Raw genomic sequence first — 15962 nt, forward strand, 5'->3', positions numbered from 1 at the left:
AGCCTTCCTGCCAGTGTGTCACGTGAACCATGCAAAAGAATCTCTCCACACTGGCCCCAAGGCACAGAGCAGGCTAAAGGCACTGAGAAGTCCTGCAGCCTGGACGTCGGTCATCTCTGCTTAACCCACTGTCCATGGAGCCTTGCTCTCAGGAAGCATCTAGAACTGGGAAACATGGAGCGAAACTTGGAAGCCAAACTTCAGGGCCTCTGTTTTTTTTTAATGGGTGTGTGAATACCCACCTGGCTGAGGTTATCATATGGTTTTGTTCATTTTGAATGACCTCTCAGCACGGAGCTCAGTGTGTTTGTTAAAAGACAGGAACAGGCAGTGTGTTTGTTAAAAGAAGGAACAAATAAACAGATGTATGGAAAAAAGGATAAATAAGTGGGTGAAAGAATGGATCAATGCAAGGATAGCAAAAGGCATGACTGAATAAAATAACCGGATCCTGAATGAATCAATGTCTGAACTAAATGAATTCATTCATATATTCAAGCCACTATCTAGTGAGCACCTACTGTGAGCAGGCACTGGGGATACGGCAGTGAATAAAGCAAAGTCCTTGCCATTCTAGTGGAAAGAGAGACGGAAAGCAAGATAAATGTGTGAAACATACAGTATGCCAGATGGAGCAGGGAAGGAGAGAGGAGAGACGGTATGTGGAGGGGGAGACGGTATGAAGAGGTGGTGCACATTTTTACCTAGGATGGTGGTAAGTGAAGGAATGACTGAAATCGTGGATGATGCAGACGGGGGAAAATAAATGCTAGTATGACCTGGCGGCAGGCATGGGTGACCGGGCTGATGAAAGGGTTACTGAACGAATGAACTGAGGAGTCCGTGAATGTGTGAACCAAGGCGTGAGTAAAGGAATGAAGGAATGTGTAAATGGACTTGTGCTTGAAGTGCTCAATGGACGGATGAACGAGCGACTGAATGAGGGGACGGATGAAGGAGAGAAGGGCCACTGGGGCCTGCAGGGTGGTGGCCTCTGTTGATCCCTGCTCTCACCCCAGGCGCTGACCCTGCCTCCCAGCCCCTCCTGGTCTAAACAGATCCCACACCGCCTTCGCCCTTCTTCCCCGCCCCCTCTCGCACCGCCCAGCCTGTGACGGCCACTGTTGCAGGGCCTGTGTCGACCCTTGAGAGGTGGGGCCGCTGGCCTCCCCTACTCCCCTTGCTGAGTGGCAGCCCCGCGCTGTCTTTGACACCGCACTCCCTTGCCTTCCGCCCCCTTCTGCTCCGCTGGCCCCAACCCACATTGCGCTGACCTTCAAGCTCGCTCCTGCGCGTGTACTGACCCCCGGGGGTCGTCTCCCGCCCCTCCGGCCTGCCCTGACCACCCCCGACCCCGACCTCGACCTCCCCCGCCCGCCCGCCGGGCCGCGGAGGTTCACCGTCCTCGGGTCCTGACTGCCGTTCCCCTTGCGGACACAGGCACCATGCGGCCAGTGCGGCGCAACTTCTACGACCCGTCGTCGGCGCCGGGCAAGGGCATCGTGTGGGAGTGGGAGAACGACGGCGGCGCGTGGACGGCCTACGACATGGACATCTGCATCACCATCCAGAACGCCTACGAGAAGCAGCACCCGTGGCTCGACCTCTCGTCGCTCGGCTTCTGCTACCTCATCTACTTCAACAGCATGTCGCAGATGAACCGCCAGACGCGCCGGCGCCGCCGCCTGCGCCGCCGCCTGGACCTCGCCTACCCGCTCACCGTCGGCTCCATCCCCAAGTCGCAGTCGTGGCCCGTGGGCGCCAGCTCGGGCCAGCCCTGCTCGTGCCAGCAGTGCCTGCTGGTCAACAGCACGCGCGCCGCTTCCAACGCCATCCTGGCCTCGCAGCGCCGCAAGGCGCCCCCCGCGCCCCCGCCGCCCCAGCCGCCTCCGGGAGGACCAGCGGGCCCGCTCGCCGTGCGCCCCAGCGCCACCTTCGCCGGCGCCGCGCTCTGGGCCGCGCCCGCCGCGGGCCCCGCCGAGCCCGCGCAGCCCCCCGGCGCGCCCCCGCGAAGCCCGAGCGCCCCCGGCGGCGCGCCCACCCCGGGGCAGAACAACCTCAACCGGCCCGGGCCCCAGCGCGCCACCAGCGTGAGCGCACGCGCCTCCATCCCGCCGGGGTAAGCCGGGCCCTGGGCGCAGGGGTGGCGGCCCACCGGGGCTAGGAACAAAGAATTACAGTCATTACAAAAATCATAAGTACTACCTAGCGTCTATTAAGTATTCACTTTGTGCCAAGAGTTCACTAAGCACTTGAACGCTCGTTTATCTCCAGGAATGAGGACCCTATGAGGGAGGGAGCGTCATCAGCCCCAATTTACAGATAACGAACACTTTGCAGCATGGGGAGGGTTAGTAGCACATCCCAGATCGTGCAGTTCACAAGCGATGGAGCCATAGCCGCCGCTACACTGGTGTGTGTGTGCGCGCCTGCTCAGTCGCTCATTCGTGTCCGACTCTGCGACCGCATGGACTGCAGCCCGCCAAGCTCCTCTGTCCATGGGATTTTCCAGGCAAGAATACTGGAGTGGGTTGCCATTTCTTCTTCCAGGGGATCTTCCTGTCGCAGGGATCAAACCTGCGTCTCTTGCACTGGCAGGCGGTGTCTTTACCACTGAGCCGCCTGGGAAGCCATAACGGCGTATAGTCCACGTCTGCTATTTACTAAATTCTTTCTCGCACCATCGCATTTATTACCCACCCCCCATTTCATCATGTCCCTATTACAGATGAAGAGGCAAAGGCTGGGAGGGGTATGATACTTTCTGAGGGCCACCCAGGTGGAGGGCAGGGATTGAAATTCAGACCTGTAGGATTCCTGGAGTCTGCACTGTGTTGTCTTTGAAGTTCTAGAGGGTTCCCATACCCTGCCCCAGGCCGTATCCATCTCATGTGGAGGCTCAAGCAAGCCAATATTGTCCAAATATTTGTGGCCCTAAAGGCCACACCTGAAATATCACCATTACATGGGACTAATACTATGGCTTTCAAGCTGGGCTTTAGGGACCCTTGGGACAACACGGTATAGTGGCAGGAGAGGGAGCTGGCCAAGAAACCAGCCTCTGCTTTCATTTTAACCAGGTCAGCCCTTTCTGGACTCTCTTTTGCGAACTGGTTTTCGCAGGATTTCACTGAGGAAGGGAACCCGGATCATACCAGCTTTGGAAATGCCTGGGTTAAGACACCCATGCCCCAGGATATGGACCCAGTGAGCCTATCAGCTTCCCACCCAGGAGTCCAGATTCACTTGATCTCAGCGGAGGACCAGACCCTGGAAGAGTTGGAACGGGAGGGCAGAGCAGAGACCTTGACCATGAGATAGACCAGAAGGGAAAAGGGCAGGTGGGGTGTGGGCTGTGGTGCCCAAAACCAGGAACGAGCACCAAAAGTCAGCTCTGCTCGCATCCCTCTGGCGTGACCCAGGAGAGTGGTCATGCAGGGTCAGATGTGGAGACAACCTCTAAGGTCACCATATCCAGGTCTTCTTTTCACCAACAGAAACTGAGGCCTGGGGAAGGGAAGGGGCCCTGAATTAGGCTGCCCTTCAAAATCTTCCTGGGCTTCCCCAGTGGCTCAGATGGTGAAGAGTCTGCCTGCAGTGAGGAAGAGCCAGTTTCGATCCCTGGGTCGGGAAGATCCCCTGGAGAAGGGAATGGTTATCCACTCCAGTATTCTTGCCTGGAGAATCCCATGGACAGTGGAGCCTGGCAGGCTACAATCAATGGGGTCGCAAAGAGTCAGACACAACTGAGTGATTAACACTTTCACTTTCTGAATCTCTCTGACTTCTGAACTTTTGAGAATCTGGCTGCTTGGGTTTCGATCCCCTCTTGGCAGCCACTTCTGAGCTATGAGATCTGGGGCAAGTCCCTCTCCTTCGTTGAGCCTCAGTTTCATCATCTGTCAAGTAGGAGCTGTGTGCCTGATCATACATAGCGCTTTCATCGAGATACATAGCACTTATATCGAGATACATAGCGCTTATATCGAGATACATAGCGCTTATATCGAGATACATAGCGCTTATATCGAGATACATAGCGCTTATATTGAGATAGCGCTTATGTCCTTCAGTGGCAGCCAGGACTACTAATGTTATCCCGGAGGAGGGTTGGTATGGGGGGCCGGGGAGTGTGATTTTCCACTGGAAGGACTACAGCAGCTGCCACCTGCCTGCCTAGCCCTCCCTTCCTCTCCCCCTTTTCCTCCAGATCATTCCTCTCCAGCATCCCAGTGCCCACAGGGAGGAGACCAGAGGAGGTTTGGGAGAGCATTTTGGGGAAACACTGCAGAAGGGACTCACCCATCTGGGAATCACAGACGGGTATTCATGTGGCTCCTTGCAGATCACAGCCTGGCTCTGGCCAGGCTGGAGGGCCCTAGGATAACAAGACTAGAAAACAAGTTGGAGTAGATGTGGGAGGGGACAGAAGCAGAAAAGTCCCAGGTGCCTTTGCAGCAAGAATTCGAGAATCTTCTCTCCAGGGCTGTATCACTGAAACTCACTAGTGGATTATGAAGTCAGAAGGCTGTAACCAAAATTTTCTGAGAACGGGATGGGATGGAACTGAATAGAATCAAATGAAGAGAACAGAATAGAAAATATTGGCATGGGTCATCCTTAGTAAGAATTGCTCCAGGAACCTTTTGCATGATTTCTGCATGTGTTTCATGGGTCGCCAGGTGAAATTTCTCAGTCACTGATGAAATTTTTGAGAACAGCTGTTTCATGGCAAGCTGGGGGTCGCTCAGTTTTTATTGCTCGGTATCAATTCTCTAAATATGTACTGTGGGTGCATGTTCACAGAGCCCGACAAGACAAATGGGGTCCGAACTGCTGGGCATACAGGCTTCAAATGAGTAAATGAACACAGTTGCTGGAGAGAGAGGGAAGCACTAGGGAGGTGATAGGACAGGGTGTTGTGGTTGGGAGGCGATGGAGTAGTCAGGGCTGACCCTGCTGAGGAGGTGCATAGCCAAGGAACATCAGCTAAAAATACCCCTGGCTCAGGGGCTTCCCAGCGGTCCAGTGGTTTGGGCTGTAACTTCCAATGCAGGGGACGCAGGTTTGATCCCTGGCAGGGGAACTAGTGTCCTGCATGTCTCAAGTTGTGACCAAAAAAAATTTTTTTAATAGCCCTGGTTCAGAGCAGGGGGGTGGGCCCAGGACACGTGGAGTCTGCTGCTGAGGGAGGGGATGGGAGGAAGGAGGCATGGGGATGGCAGACCCTAGTTCCTCCAGAGTGAAGCTTCCCATTGCCCAGGCAACTGAGGCTCGGTGCAGCCCATGAGGGGAAAGGGATGGTGTCTCTGAGCAATCAGGCCCCCCACCTTCACCCTGGTCTCCAGAATACCCAGAGCCCCTCATGGCCCTTCCCGCAGTCTCTCTGCTTCTGTGTTTAAGTCCGTCGGTGTGCCTGGGCTGCCATAGCAAAGTGCCACAGACTGGGGAGGCCCAAACAACAGAAATGTATTGTCTCAGTTCTGGAGGCTGGAAGCCAGAGAACAAGGTGTTGGCAGGGTGGGTTTCTTGTGAGGCCTTGGCTTACAGACAGGCACCTCCCTCCATCTTCACATCATCTACCCTCTGTATCCCTGTGTCCAAATTTCTTCTCTATGAGAACACCAGGCTTATTGATTAGAACCCACTCCAATGACCTCGTTCATAACTTGATCACCTCTGTAAAGACCCTATCTCCAAGTGTCTGGGAGTTTGGAGAGGGGTTAGGACTACAGCAGGGACTTCCCTGATGGCCTAGTAGTAAAGAATCTGCCTGCCAATGCAGGAGATGCAGGTTAGATCCCCGGGCTGGGAAGATCCCCCGGAGGAGGAAGTGGCAACCCACTCCAGTATTCTTGCCTGGCAGATCTCAGGGACTGAGGAGCCTGGAGGTTACAGTCCACGGGGTCACAAGAGTCTGACATGACTTAGCAACTGAATAACAAGAACAATAGGACTCCGAGTGTGAGTTTAGCGTCCAGACACAATTGAAGACACAGCAGTGTGTCTGGGACTCTCCTATTACAGCTTTCTGAATCTCAGCCTCTCTTTCAGTCTCTCTCTGTCTCTCTGTGACTGTGTCTCCCTGTCTCTGTCTGTCTCTTGCTCCTTCTCTCCTGCCTTTTTCTTTCCTTTTCAGCAGCTCTCTCCTTCTCTGTCCCCTTTTCTGCACCCTTCTTCTCTCCTGCGGAGAGAGGTGCATAGCTTCTCCTCCCTGGCCTCAGTTCCCCCATCTGTCAAATGGAGCTAAAATCACCCAAATCCACGTGTGCTGGCTCATCAGAACTGATGGGTGTGCAGATGCATTTAAAATCACCACACATGATCGATGCGCAAAGGAGGGATGAACTCAGACATCATTCTTTGTCATCCTTCTTACCTCCCATCCTCAGCTCAGGACAGAGGTCCAGAGAGCGGCACTGACTTGTCCCCAGGTCACACAGCCAGCAGGACTACAGTGTCCTCCTGGCTGGGGTTTTTTTCCACTCCCCTCTGTGATGAGGCGGGAAGCCAGCTGGCAGCTGATGCCTGGGGGACGGAGACACAGGGGTGGGGAAGATCCGCCCTGTCTCCTGAGAGGGCAGCGTCCAGCACTTTGGAACACAGCTGTGGGGGCAGACTAAGAGTTTCCAGCCCACGTGGTGGAGGGGAGAGGGAGGGGGAACAGCTGCAGGCCTGTTTCCATTTACTGAGCGCTCACAACGTCCCAGGCTCTGTCTCACGGCTTTCACGTGCATCGCCTCTCTTGCTGTGCACAGAAATGGTGGTAGGCCCTATTATCCCCACTTCTCAGATGAGGAAACTGAGGCTCTGAAGGCCTGGCGCCTGTTCAAGATCACACAATTAGGATCACGGTTCAGAAATCCCAGTTGGTCACGGTACTGGGGTGGCCCCTGGCTGCCCACTCCAAGTTTCGGGCCAGGGTCCGAGAGACCTGGTCCTGATGCCACAAGGTGTGTGGAGGTCCAAGGAGTCAGGGGACCCACAGCAGCTGAGTTTGGGGCCAACTTCCCTCTCTCCTCTCGCTGTGTGACCCCAGTGGAGCCCATTGCCCTCTCTGGTCCTCAATTTTTGCACCCTGTGCAGTGGGGCTGGCAACAAAGGCCAACAAGGGGGCAGATATCAAACTGCCTGCATTTCAAATCCATCCCTAGCAGTGGGAGAGGGGCTTAGCCCCGCCCCCTCGAGCACATCCCTATCAGACCAGTACGATGTTGTCATTGAGATGCTGTTTGAGTTTTCAGACCTCTGGTTCTTAGCCTGAGAACTTCTTCCTGTTTACTGGCCACCCGTGATTCCTTCTTTTACCAATCACTTGTTTATTTCTTTTGCTTCTCCTTCTCTAGGGCTCTTTCCTGCTTTTTTTTTTATTGATTTGCAGGTGCTCCCTCTGCATTTTAAGGGTCTGAGCTCTTTATTTATCATCTTGCCCCAGTTTGCTATTTTTTTGTACCTTCTTTTTATTTATTCATTTTTAGCTGCATCGGGTTGAGTCTTAGCTGTAGCGTGGAGGATCTTTCCTTGTAGCTCACAGGCTTCTCTCTAGTTGTAGCACGTGGGCTCCAGAGCAAGAGGGCTTGGGCCCAGTAGTTGCACCACGCAGGCTTGGTTGCCCCATGGCATGTGGGATCTTAGTTCCCCAGCCGGGGATCCAACCCACATCCCCCTGCAGTGGAAGGCAATTTCTTAACCACTGGACCAACCTGGGAAGTCCCTCTTTTTACCATCTCTATAGCCTATGCTTGTCTGTTTTTTAAATTAGTTAATCCTTTTATTAATATAATGAGCAACTTCCGTGTGCCAAGGACTCTTTGGGGGCCCTGGAGATCCAGCCATAAACAAAACAGATAATCCCTGCCCTCCCGAAGCTCATATTTCTAGAGAGAGAGACAAACAATAAACAAAATAAATAAATCCTAGTATGTGATAGAGAGTAGTAGTGACTACCGAGGAAAAATAAAGAAAGGAAGGGGTGTAGGGAGTAGTGGGAGGGGTATAATTTGAAATGAAGAGGTCAGAAAAGGCCTCACTGAAAATATAACGTTTGAGCAAGGATTGAAGGAGGTTAAGAAGCAAGCTATGCAGAGAACTGGGGTGGGGGAGAGCCCTGTAGACAGAGGGAACAGCTTGTGCAAAGGCCCTGAGGCAGGAGCAGGCCTGGTTTGTGCGAGGAGACCAGTGTGGCTCCAGAGGTGACAGGGGGTGTGCGGTGGGAGAGGAGGTCGGAGATGAAATGGGGCCAGTCCTGTAGGGCCCTGAAGGCTGTGCTGAGGACTTTGGCTTTTCCTCTGCGGGAAATGGGAGCCAGCTGGTGTTGTGAGCTGGAGACAGGCCGGGATGACTTTGCTGTCACAGGTTCACTCTGGACATGGAAGATAGGTGAGGGGTGGGGGGGTGGGCTTTGATGTGGCTGGTGTGTTCGGGTGTTTTCCTTCTTCTTGTCATTTCCTGCAGTGATTTTACGTTTAGGTTTGAAAGCATCCACATTTTGTTTCTCCGGCTCTTTACTAGGTATTACATTTTAATGCTTCAAAAAGCAGCAGTCCCAAAGGCACAATGTGAAAAGTCTCTCCCGCACTGTGTCCCCGTGGGGCCTCTGAGCTGCCCACTCTCCCCCTTTTCCTGGCCTTGCTGGAGGACAGTGGCTGTAACCCTGCTTTTTCCCTTGGCGGCTGCTGACTGCTGGGCTCCCCCTGCGCCTCACCGCAAGGTCAAACCAAACACCCCCATCCCCCTACCCTCCCACCCTGCCCCCCAGACCTGAAGCACTTCCTGCCCTGCTCCCTGGGAGGCCAAACCACACTCCTGTCAGTACGTGGCTGCCCCAGGCCGTGGGAACCGCCAGCCCTCCCCTTCCCTCCCTTCCCCTGCCTGGGCTCCCCACACCGCCCCCCCCCAACCACCAGAGCAAGCAAGCAAAGCGGGCTAGAGACCAGGAGGATGGGGGAGGGTGACCTAGAGCCCCCAGGCACCTGGGCCCTAACTGACTACCACCCCTCAAAATATCGCTTCAGGGGATTTTGGTACTGTTGAATCCTTAGGAGTGGACAGGGTCAGGGACCCATTTGACAGAGGGGGAAACTGAGGCCCATAGAAGGTCAGCGGCTTGTTCAGGCAGCCTGAGGGGTGCTCGAGCGAGGAAAGGGGAAGCGAGCCAGGCCACGGCAGCCGTTGATGGTCTGTGGCTTTGGCTGGCCCCGTGGGGCACCTCCCTGGAGCCTGGTGTGATGTTCTCAGCCCTGTGGCTCTGTGGGGCGTGGGGGTGGGGACATGGTTGACCCTGGACTGTGGAGGACAAGAGTTCAGGTACAGAAGGATTGGGCACTGAAGAGGGGGCAGGTCACAGGAGCAGGTCCAGGGAGGCAGGTGCCATATGTTGTTTAACTTCCTTCTCCCCACGACGTGGCGTTCCCACTTCTGCCCCGTCCTCACCCACCTGGACCCAAATAGCTGAGGCCTGAACCTCCAGGGGCTTCCCAAGGGGTCATGGGGTAAGCGCCAGGTGTCTAGGGAGAGCCTGAGACCCATCGGGGGACCTGAAACCACCATCAGAGAGTGTGACGTGCCTCGAGCCTGCCGGGGACATGGAGGGGAGGGAGAGGACAGGGAGGCCAGCCTAGATAGGTGGATGGAAACTATAGGGAGTGTCAATGTGGCTTCCTGTGTCCCTGGGGTCTTGGACCCCGCTCATTGCCTGGGAAGGAAAGGAGCAGCCAGATCAGGCAAACGTACCCACTCGTGCAGCCCCCTGAGCCCTCCCAGGCCTGAGCCAGCTCCAGGGCCCAGGTCAAAGGCTTTGCACCACTTCTAGGCAAAGAGGGCTCAGAAGGCTGGCTCACCTCCAAATGGCCCCACGTATCAGCCTCCACTCAATACTTACTGAGAACCCATTTGTGCCCAGTTTCATCCTCAATCCTGGGGTCACAGAGCCAGGTTAGACAAGTTTCCAGAAGCTTGCAATCTGGTGGAAGAGATGGGGTAAAACTCCACAGCTAGAAAGGAAGTCAGGAAACATCTGTGTCCTCAAAGAAAAGATAAACGCAGTCCCCTGGGAATTAAAATTGGTTAGGGACTTCCCTGGTGATCCAGTGGTTAAGACTCTGGGCTTCCAATGCAGGAGGCAGGAGGTTCAATCTCTGGTTGGGAAAATAAGATCCATCATGCAACATGGCATGGCAAAAAAAAAAAAAAGAGTGGATATGTATTCACTGGGGGTAGATTAGAAGACCCTCCTGAAGATGGTGACCTTGAAACCTGTCTTCAAAGAGAAGAGGTGAATTGAGAATAGACAGTATGGACAGGCAAGTACAGTGTGGCAAAGGTAGCCAGACAGGAAAGGGCAGGGAACGGTGTGAGGAACCGTATCTAGGAAGCCCTCCCCATGGTATCTCGTCCTGCCTGTGAACGCGGCCCTTCAGCCAGAGTAGGTACGAGGCATCTCTCTTTGCTTGTCTTTTGACAAAAGAAGGAGAGAGGAGCCAAATGCCCTTTTCCAGACTCATCCTGGGGAGATTTTTTTTTCTCAAATACAGCCTCCTGCCTTAGTCTCTGAACCAGGGTAAGAGAACTTGGTTTTGTGTGTGTGGAGAAGAGCACAGACTAGAATCTGACATTCTGGGCTCACATTTGAGCTCTACCACTTACTGGCCAGTGACTTCACCTCTCTGTGCCTCAGTTTCCCCCTCTATAGAATGGGACGATCAGATGACGGAGGGAGGGTATACAGCCGAATCTGGGCCATAGCAAGCTCTTGAAATTATTGCCCCCCCACCCCGCCCAGCCCATCTGTGTGAGGTGCGTTCCCTGAGACAGTTTCCAGGAAAGGTCAGGGTTCCTCAAAGCCTGGCCATGGAATCTCTGCCTTGAGAAGGATGCGAAGCATTTCTGGAAATTTCTTAGAGAAAGCTTACTCGGGCTGTTCCCACGGATGCCCACAAAGCGTGCTCACTTCACAGCACTTTTTAAAAAAATTGTTTGGCCACACTGCACAGCTTGTGGGGTCTTAGTTCCCTGACCAGGGATCAAATCCACACTCCCTGCCTTGGAAGGGCAGAGTCTTAACCACTGGACCACCCGGGAAGTCCCGTGTGCTTGTTTTAGAATGGACATTGGCAGAGAATCTCTGAGGGGACCAGAGGCTACAGAGAGGCTTCTCTGGGCATCTGCTTCAAGGCTCACTTCCAATGTGTGCAGAAAAAATTCACAGCAATATTGTGCCCGAGCATCACCTCAGAACATCCCCACAAAATCCAGTCTTCCTTCCTTCTTTCACGTCCCAAGTCTTTCTTGAAAATCTACTGCGTGCCATGCACTAGCGGTGACAGCGGGTGGCGAGGAAGGTCTTCCTGCCCGAGGCAGCGCTACAGCAGCCTCTGTGGGAAAAGCCTTCAGGCGGAGGGCGCAGCAAGTGCACAAGCCTCAAAAGGGCTCAGCAGTCCATTTTGTTATTATTTTAATCGAAGAGACACTGTTATTTTACATATATATATAAAATAACATCTCATCTATTATATATATAAAACGTCTCATCTATTATATATATGTGTGTGTGTATATATATATATATATATGCTTCTTTCAAGACCTTAGTTCCTCAACCAGGGATCGAACCCATGCTCCCTGCAGGGGAAGTGCAGAGTCCTAACCACTGGACCACCGGGGAAGCTGCAGGGCTCAGCATTTTAGAGCAACAGCAGAAGCGTGTAGAGTAGAGAGATGGAGAGGGTAAGAGATGAGGTTGCAGTGCCAGGGAGGGTCTGGTCATATGGAAGACTTTTATATCAGACTGTGATATTATATATATAATATTAGTTATGTATAATTATATTATGATAATATAATTAATATTATATCAGTTATATATCATAAAATTAAGTAAGGTAAGAGCAAAGGCCGAGGCCTCTCTAAAGCGGCAAGGAAGGTCTCTGGTAGGGTGACATTTGAGCAGAAACCTGTGTTGAGGGAGGGAGCAGAACTTCAGGATAACTGGGCATTCTGAGAGAGCAGTCAGCAAGTGCAAAGGCCCTGGGGTGAGGATGTGCGGGACCTGTTTGCAGAACCGCAGGGAAACCTGCGGGGTGGAGTGGATGAGGGGGGAGCACAGGGGAAACGGAGTTCAAGGGATCAGTACTGGCTGTGTTGCATGTGGTAATGTGTGGGTGCTAAGTCGCTCAGTCATGTCCCACTCGCTCTGTGTGACCCTACGGATCATAGCCTGCCAGCTTCCTCTGTCCATGGAGATTCTCCAGGCAAGGATACTGGAATGGGTTGCCGTGCCCTCCTCCAGGGGATCTTCCTGACCCAGGGATCAAAAACACCTCTTAGGTCTCCTGCATTGGCAGGTGGGTTCTTTACCACTAGCGCAGCCTGGGAAGCCCATACGGTAAAGAGGCTGGAATTTAAGCAAGGTAAGAGCCAGGAGGGACTGAGGGTAGAGGAGGAACAGAATCTGACGCTGAGATGGGCAAGGCATCGGACCCATCCCTGCCCTGGGGCAGCCAGGCCTGGCTTCTGGTCAGAACAGGTTTCAGGCCTGCAGGGCTCCTCTGACCCTTTGCCATGCGGGGGCGTTGGCGGGGCGGGGGGCGGGGGGCGGGCGGGAGAGGGCGGAGCCAAGGGCGAAAGCCCGCCCCTCCTTCCCGGAGGCCTGCGGGCAGCGGTCTCCTGTCCAGGGCAGGAGGATGTTCTCACTGACTGACGGGGAGGAAACTGCATCCCACATCAAAAGGGGGCCTGGGTGGTTCCCACGCTCCGGCATCGTGGGAACCTTGCTACCCTGGGTTCTCGCAGGGGCCTGCAGATTGAGAGAGCTGGGGGCCACCTGGGGACTGTCCCTCAGCTTGCTGATGGGTAAATACAAAACAGCCCCACCATCACACCTTACTCACAACCCTCCTCCCAGGAGCAAGACTGATTTTTGTAACCCAGAGCTCTGTGAGTTTTAAAGGGTGCCAGAGATTGGAGGACTGCTAAGATCTAAAATAATCCCTTTCTGGGGTCCCCTCACCCCCCTTTCTAACTCCCTGGCCAAAGGCTCAGCATGACCAGTGTCATAGGCCAGACCAGACTTTGTGCTTCATATAGACCTGAGGTAGCCAACTGTCCCTGCTGCTTGGTAGAGGCTCCCTGGAAATCTGTGCTGATGATTCTACTTGGCTCGAGAGAGTGCTGTGATGGATTAGTGATGTCTGCCACAGGTAGGAGTCAAGAAGTGGTGGTCCTCATGCTAAATATTTTTCTTTCCACCCATTTTACAGATAGCCCTGTAAAGAGAGAAGGAAGGATAGTTTTCTCATGAGATACGAGGGAAGGAAGGAAGGAACGAAGGGGATGGGGAAGCCCTGGGTATATAGAGGACCTTAACAGTCTGTCTATACTGCAAGTGTTCTAAGGAATTCCCTGGCTGTCCAGTGCTTAGGACTCCACACTTCTACTTCAAGGGACATATGTTCAATCCCTGGTCAGGGAACTAAGATCTGCATGCCAATAATATTAACAACAATAATACAATGGAAGTGTTTCAAAGGACAGCAGAAAGAGGAGAAGCCAGATGTGCCTCCATGCTATCTTATAAAAGGATTGGGGGACTTCCCTGTTGGTCCAGCGGTTAAAACTCTGTGCTTCCACTGTGCAGGAGGTGTGGGTTCAATCCCTGGTCAGGGAACTAAGATTCCACATGCTGTGGAGTGTGGCCAAGAACAACAAAAAAAAGAGGATGGGGGCGGGATGAGATTAGGGTGGTGGTCTCCATTCAGGAATGTCCTGGAGGATTATGACAGATCCCAGGAAGGGGGAGATGGATCCCCCATCCCTTGGGTCCTGGAAGGCTGCAAGGTGGAGAAACTCGAGGCATCCTCACTCTCACCCCTGCAACAGACTATGAGCTTTGCATGCTTTATCCCATTGAACCTTTGCAAGACTCTATTCCCATTACACATGGGGAAACTGAGGCACAGCATCTTTCCCCTGTCACACCTCAGCTACCCAAGCCTGGGGGCCCCATGGTACCTCTCCTCTGTTGCACCTCCCTCAGGAGCTGTGTTCAGTGACTCCAGGTCACCAGAGTGTTTGGAGACCCCGATGTCTGCTCCAGATGCTGCCACCCACCTCAGGGGTGGGTTCTGGGAGGGGTATCCTGGCTGACTGGGTGTACGCCTGTGATGCTGGGCACGCACAAAATGATGGCTGTGTGCTGTGCGTGCGTGTGTTACCGTGTGTGTAAAGTGGGAGCCTCCCAGCCAAGTGTCTGCATGTCAATGTGGGGGAATGTAGGTCAGAGTATGTGGACCAGTCTGTTCCACCCAGCTTCTCCTGTCCAATTGAATGTGTTTGTGGTGTCTGCACGTGGGTATCTCTCTGGGCGCTGTGTTCCCTGGAGTGTGTGAGTACATATTCCTGTGGTGTTCTCTGTGTAGAAGTGTGTGTCTATGTCTAGACCTGTGTGTGTTCGTGGAGTGTGTTCCCTGAGGTGTGTCTGTGGGTATGTGTGCATGGTATGTATTCCCTGGTATGTGTGTGTGTGTGTGTGTGTGTGTGTGTGTGTGTGCAAGAGTGTGTGGCACATTCCCCAAGTATTCGTGTATCTGTGTCTGTATCTCTGTACAGGAAGGGGGCCTCCTGGTTTGTAGCACACTTGTGTGAGCGTGTAGCTGTCATGTGATCCCTGGAGTGTGTGTGTACATGGAGGGGGCGGCATGTTTGCAGGGGTGTGTGCCAGTCTGTGCAGTGTTCATGTGTGCATGAATCTGTGTTCTATTGCCCTTGGCATGTTCCCTACACATGTGCATGCATACATAGCCCATGTTCCAAGGGGGTGTGTGTGTGTGTTCCTGGACCCACTGCAGCAGCACGCAAACCTGCCAGGTGTGCCACTGGCTTAAAGACACCTTCACCCCAGCTCGCTGGGGCTGACTGCGCCTGCCGGGGCAGGTGTCCAAACAGCACTGACCGGGCTCGGACCTGAGCAGGCTTGCCAAGGGGGCTGCAGCAGCGCCTTCCCCAGCTGTCACTGCCCCCACCCCTTCCTGTACTTCCTCCTGCAACAACTCCAGGCCCTTTAGGCTGCCCCTGGCTTTTTTTTTTTTTTTTTTTGGCTGTGTCAGGTCTTACTTGCGGCATGGGGAATCTTTGATGCCACATGCGATATCTTCCTTCTAGTTCCCTGACCAGGGATCAAACCCAGGACTCCTGAATTGAGAACATGGAATCTTAACCACTGGACCACCAGGGAAGTCCCTGGTCCCTGGCTTTCATTACACTCCTCTCCTTATCAAAACTTCCCCATCTGATTTCATGCCCATCCACAGCAAGATACCAGTTCACCCACAAAGCTAAACCCTGAAGTCTGGACTCAGGTGGGCACACTGTACAGATCACAGCAGGCCTTCTCCTTCAACCCTCCTGACAGGTATTATCATCCCCATTTTACAGATAAGGAGACTGAGGAGCACAGAGGTTAAGTGACTCTCCCAGGCTTATCACTGCAATGCCTTGGTGGTTTCCTCTCCAAGATGGAGAGAAGTTATACAATGACTTAGTGGGCTGAGGTGCAAGAGAGGTGAAATTAACCAGGACTACACAGTGATGGTGCTTGTTGTTCAGTCGCTCAGTCATGTCTGACTCTTTGCGACCCCATGGACTGCAGCATGCTAGGCTTCCCTGACCTTCACCATCTCCCAGAGCTTGCTCAAGCTCATGTCCATGGAGTTGGTGATGCCATCCAACCATCTCGTCCTCTGTTGTCCCCTTATCCTCCTGCCTTCAATCTTTCCCAGCATCATGGTCTTTTCTAATGAGTCGAATCTTCGCATCAGGTAACCAAAGTATTGGAGCTTCAGCATCAGTCCTTCCAAAGAATATTCAGGATTGATTTCCTTTAGGATTGACTGGTTTGACCTCTTTTCAGTTCAGGCAAGAATACTCAAGTGGGTTGCCATGCCCCCCTCCAGGGGATCTTCCCAACC

General features: G+C 53.5%; 1 protein-coding gene across 1 annotated transcript in view; it reads left to right on the forward strand.

Annotated features, from left to right (window-relative positions):
- DTX1 (deltex E3 ubiquitin ligase 1) overlaps positions 1-15962 on the forward strand; it is a 38223-nt gene that overhangs the window by 17074 nt on the left and 5187 nt on the right. Inside the window, exon 2 of the mRNA XM_052654634.1 lies at positions 1441-2119. Coding sequence (XP_052510594.1) covers positions 1441-2119 — 679 coding nt within the window. The remainder of the gene's footprint in view (positions 1-1440; positions 2120-15962) is intronic.

This window comes from Budorcas taxicolor, chromosome 17 (genome assembly GCF_023091745.1).
Source record: "Budorcas taxicolor isolate Tak-1 chromosome 17, Takin1.1, whole genome shotgun sequence".
In the NCBI taxonomy this organism is placed as follows: Eukaryota; Metazoa; Chordata; class Mammalia; order Artiodactyla; family Bovidae; genus Budorcas; species Budorcas taxicolor.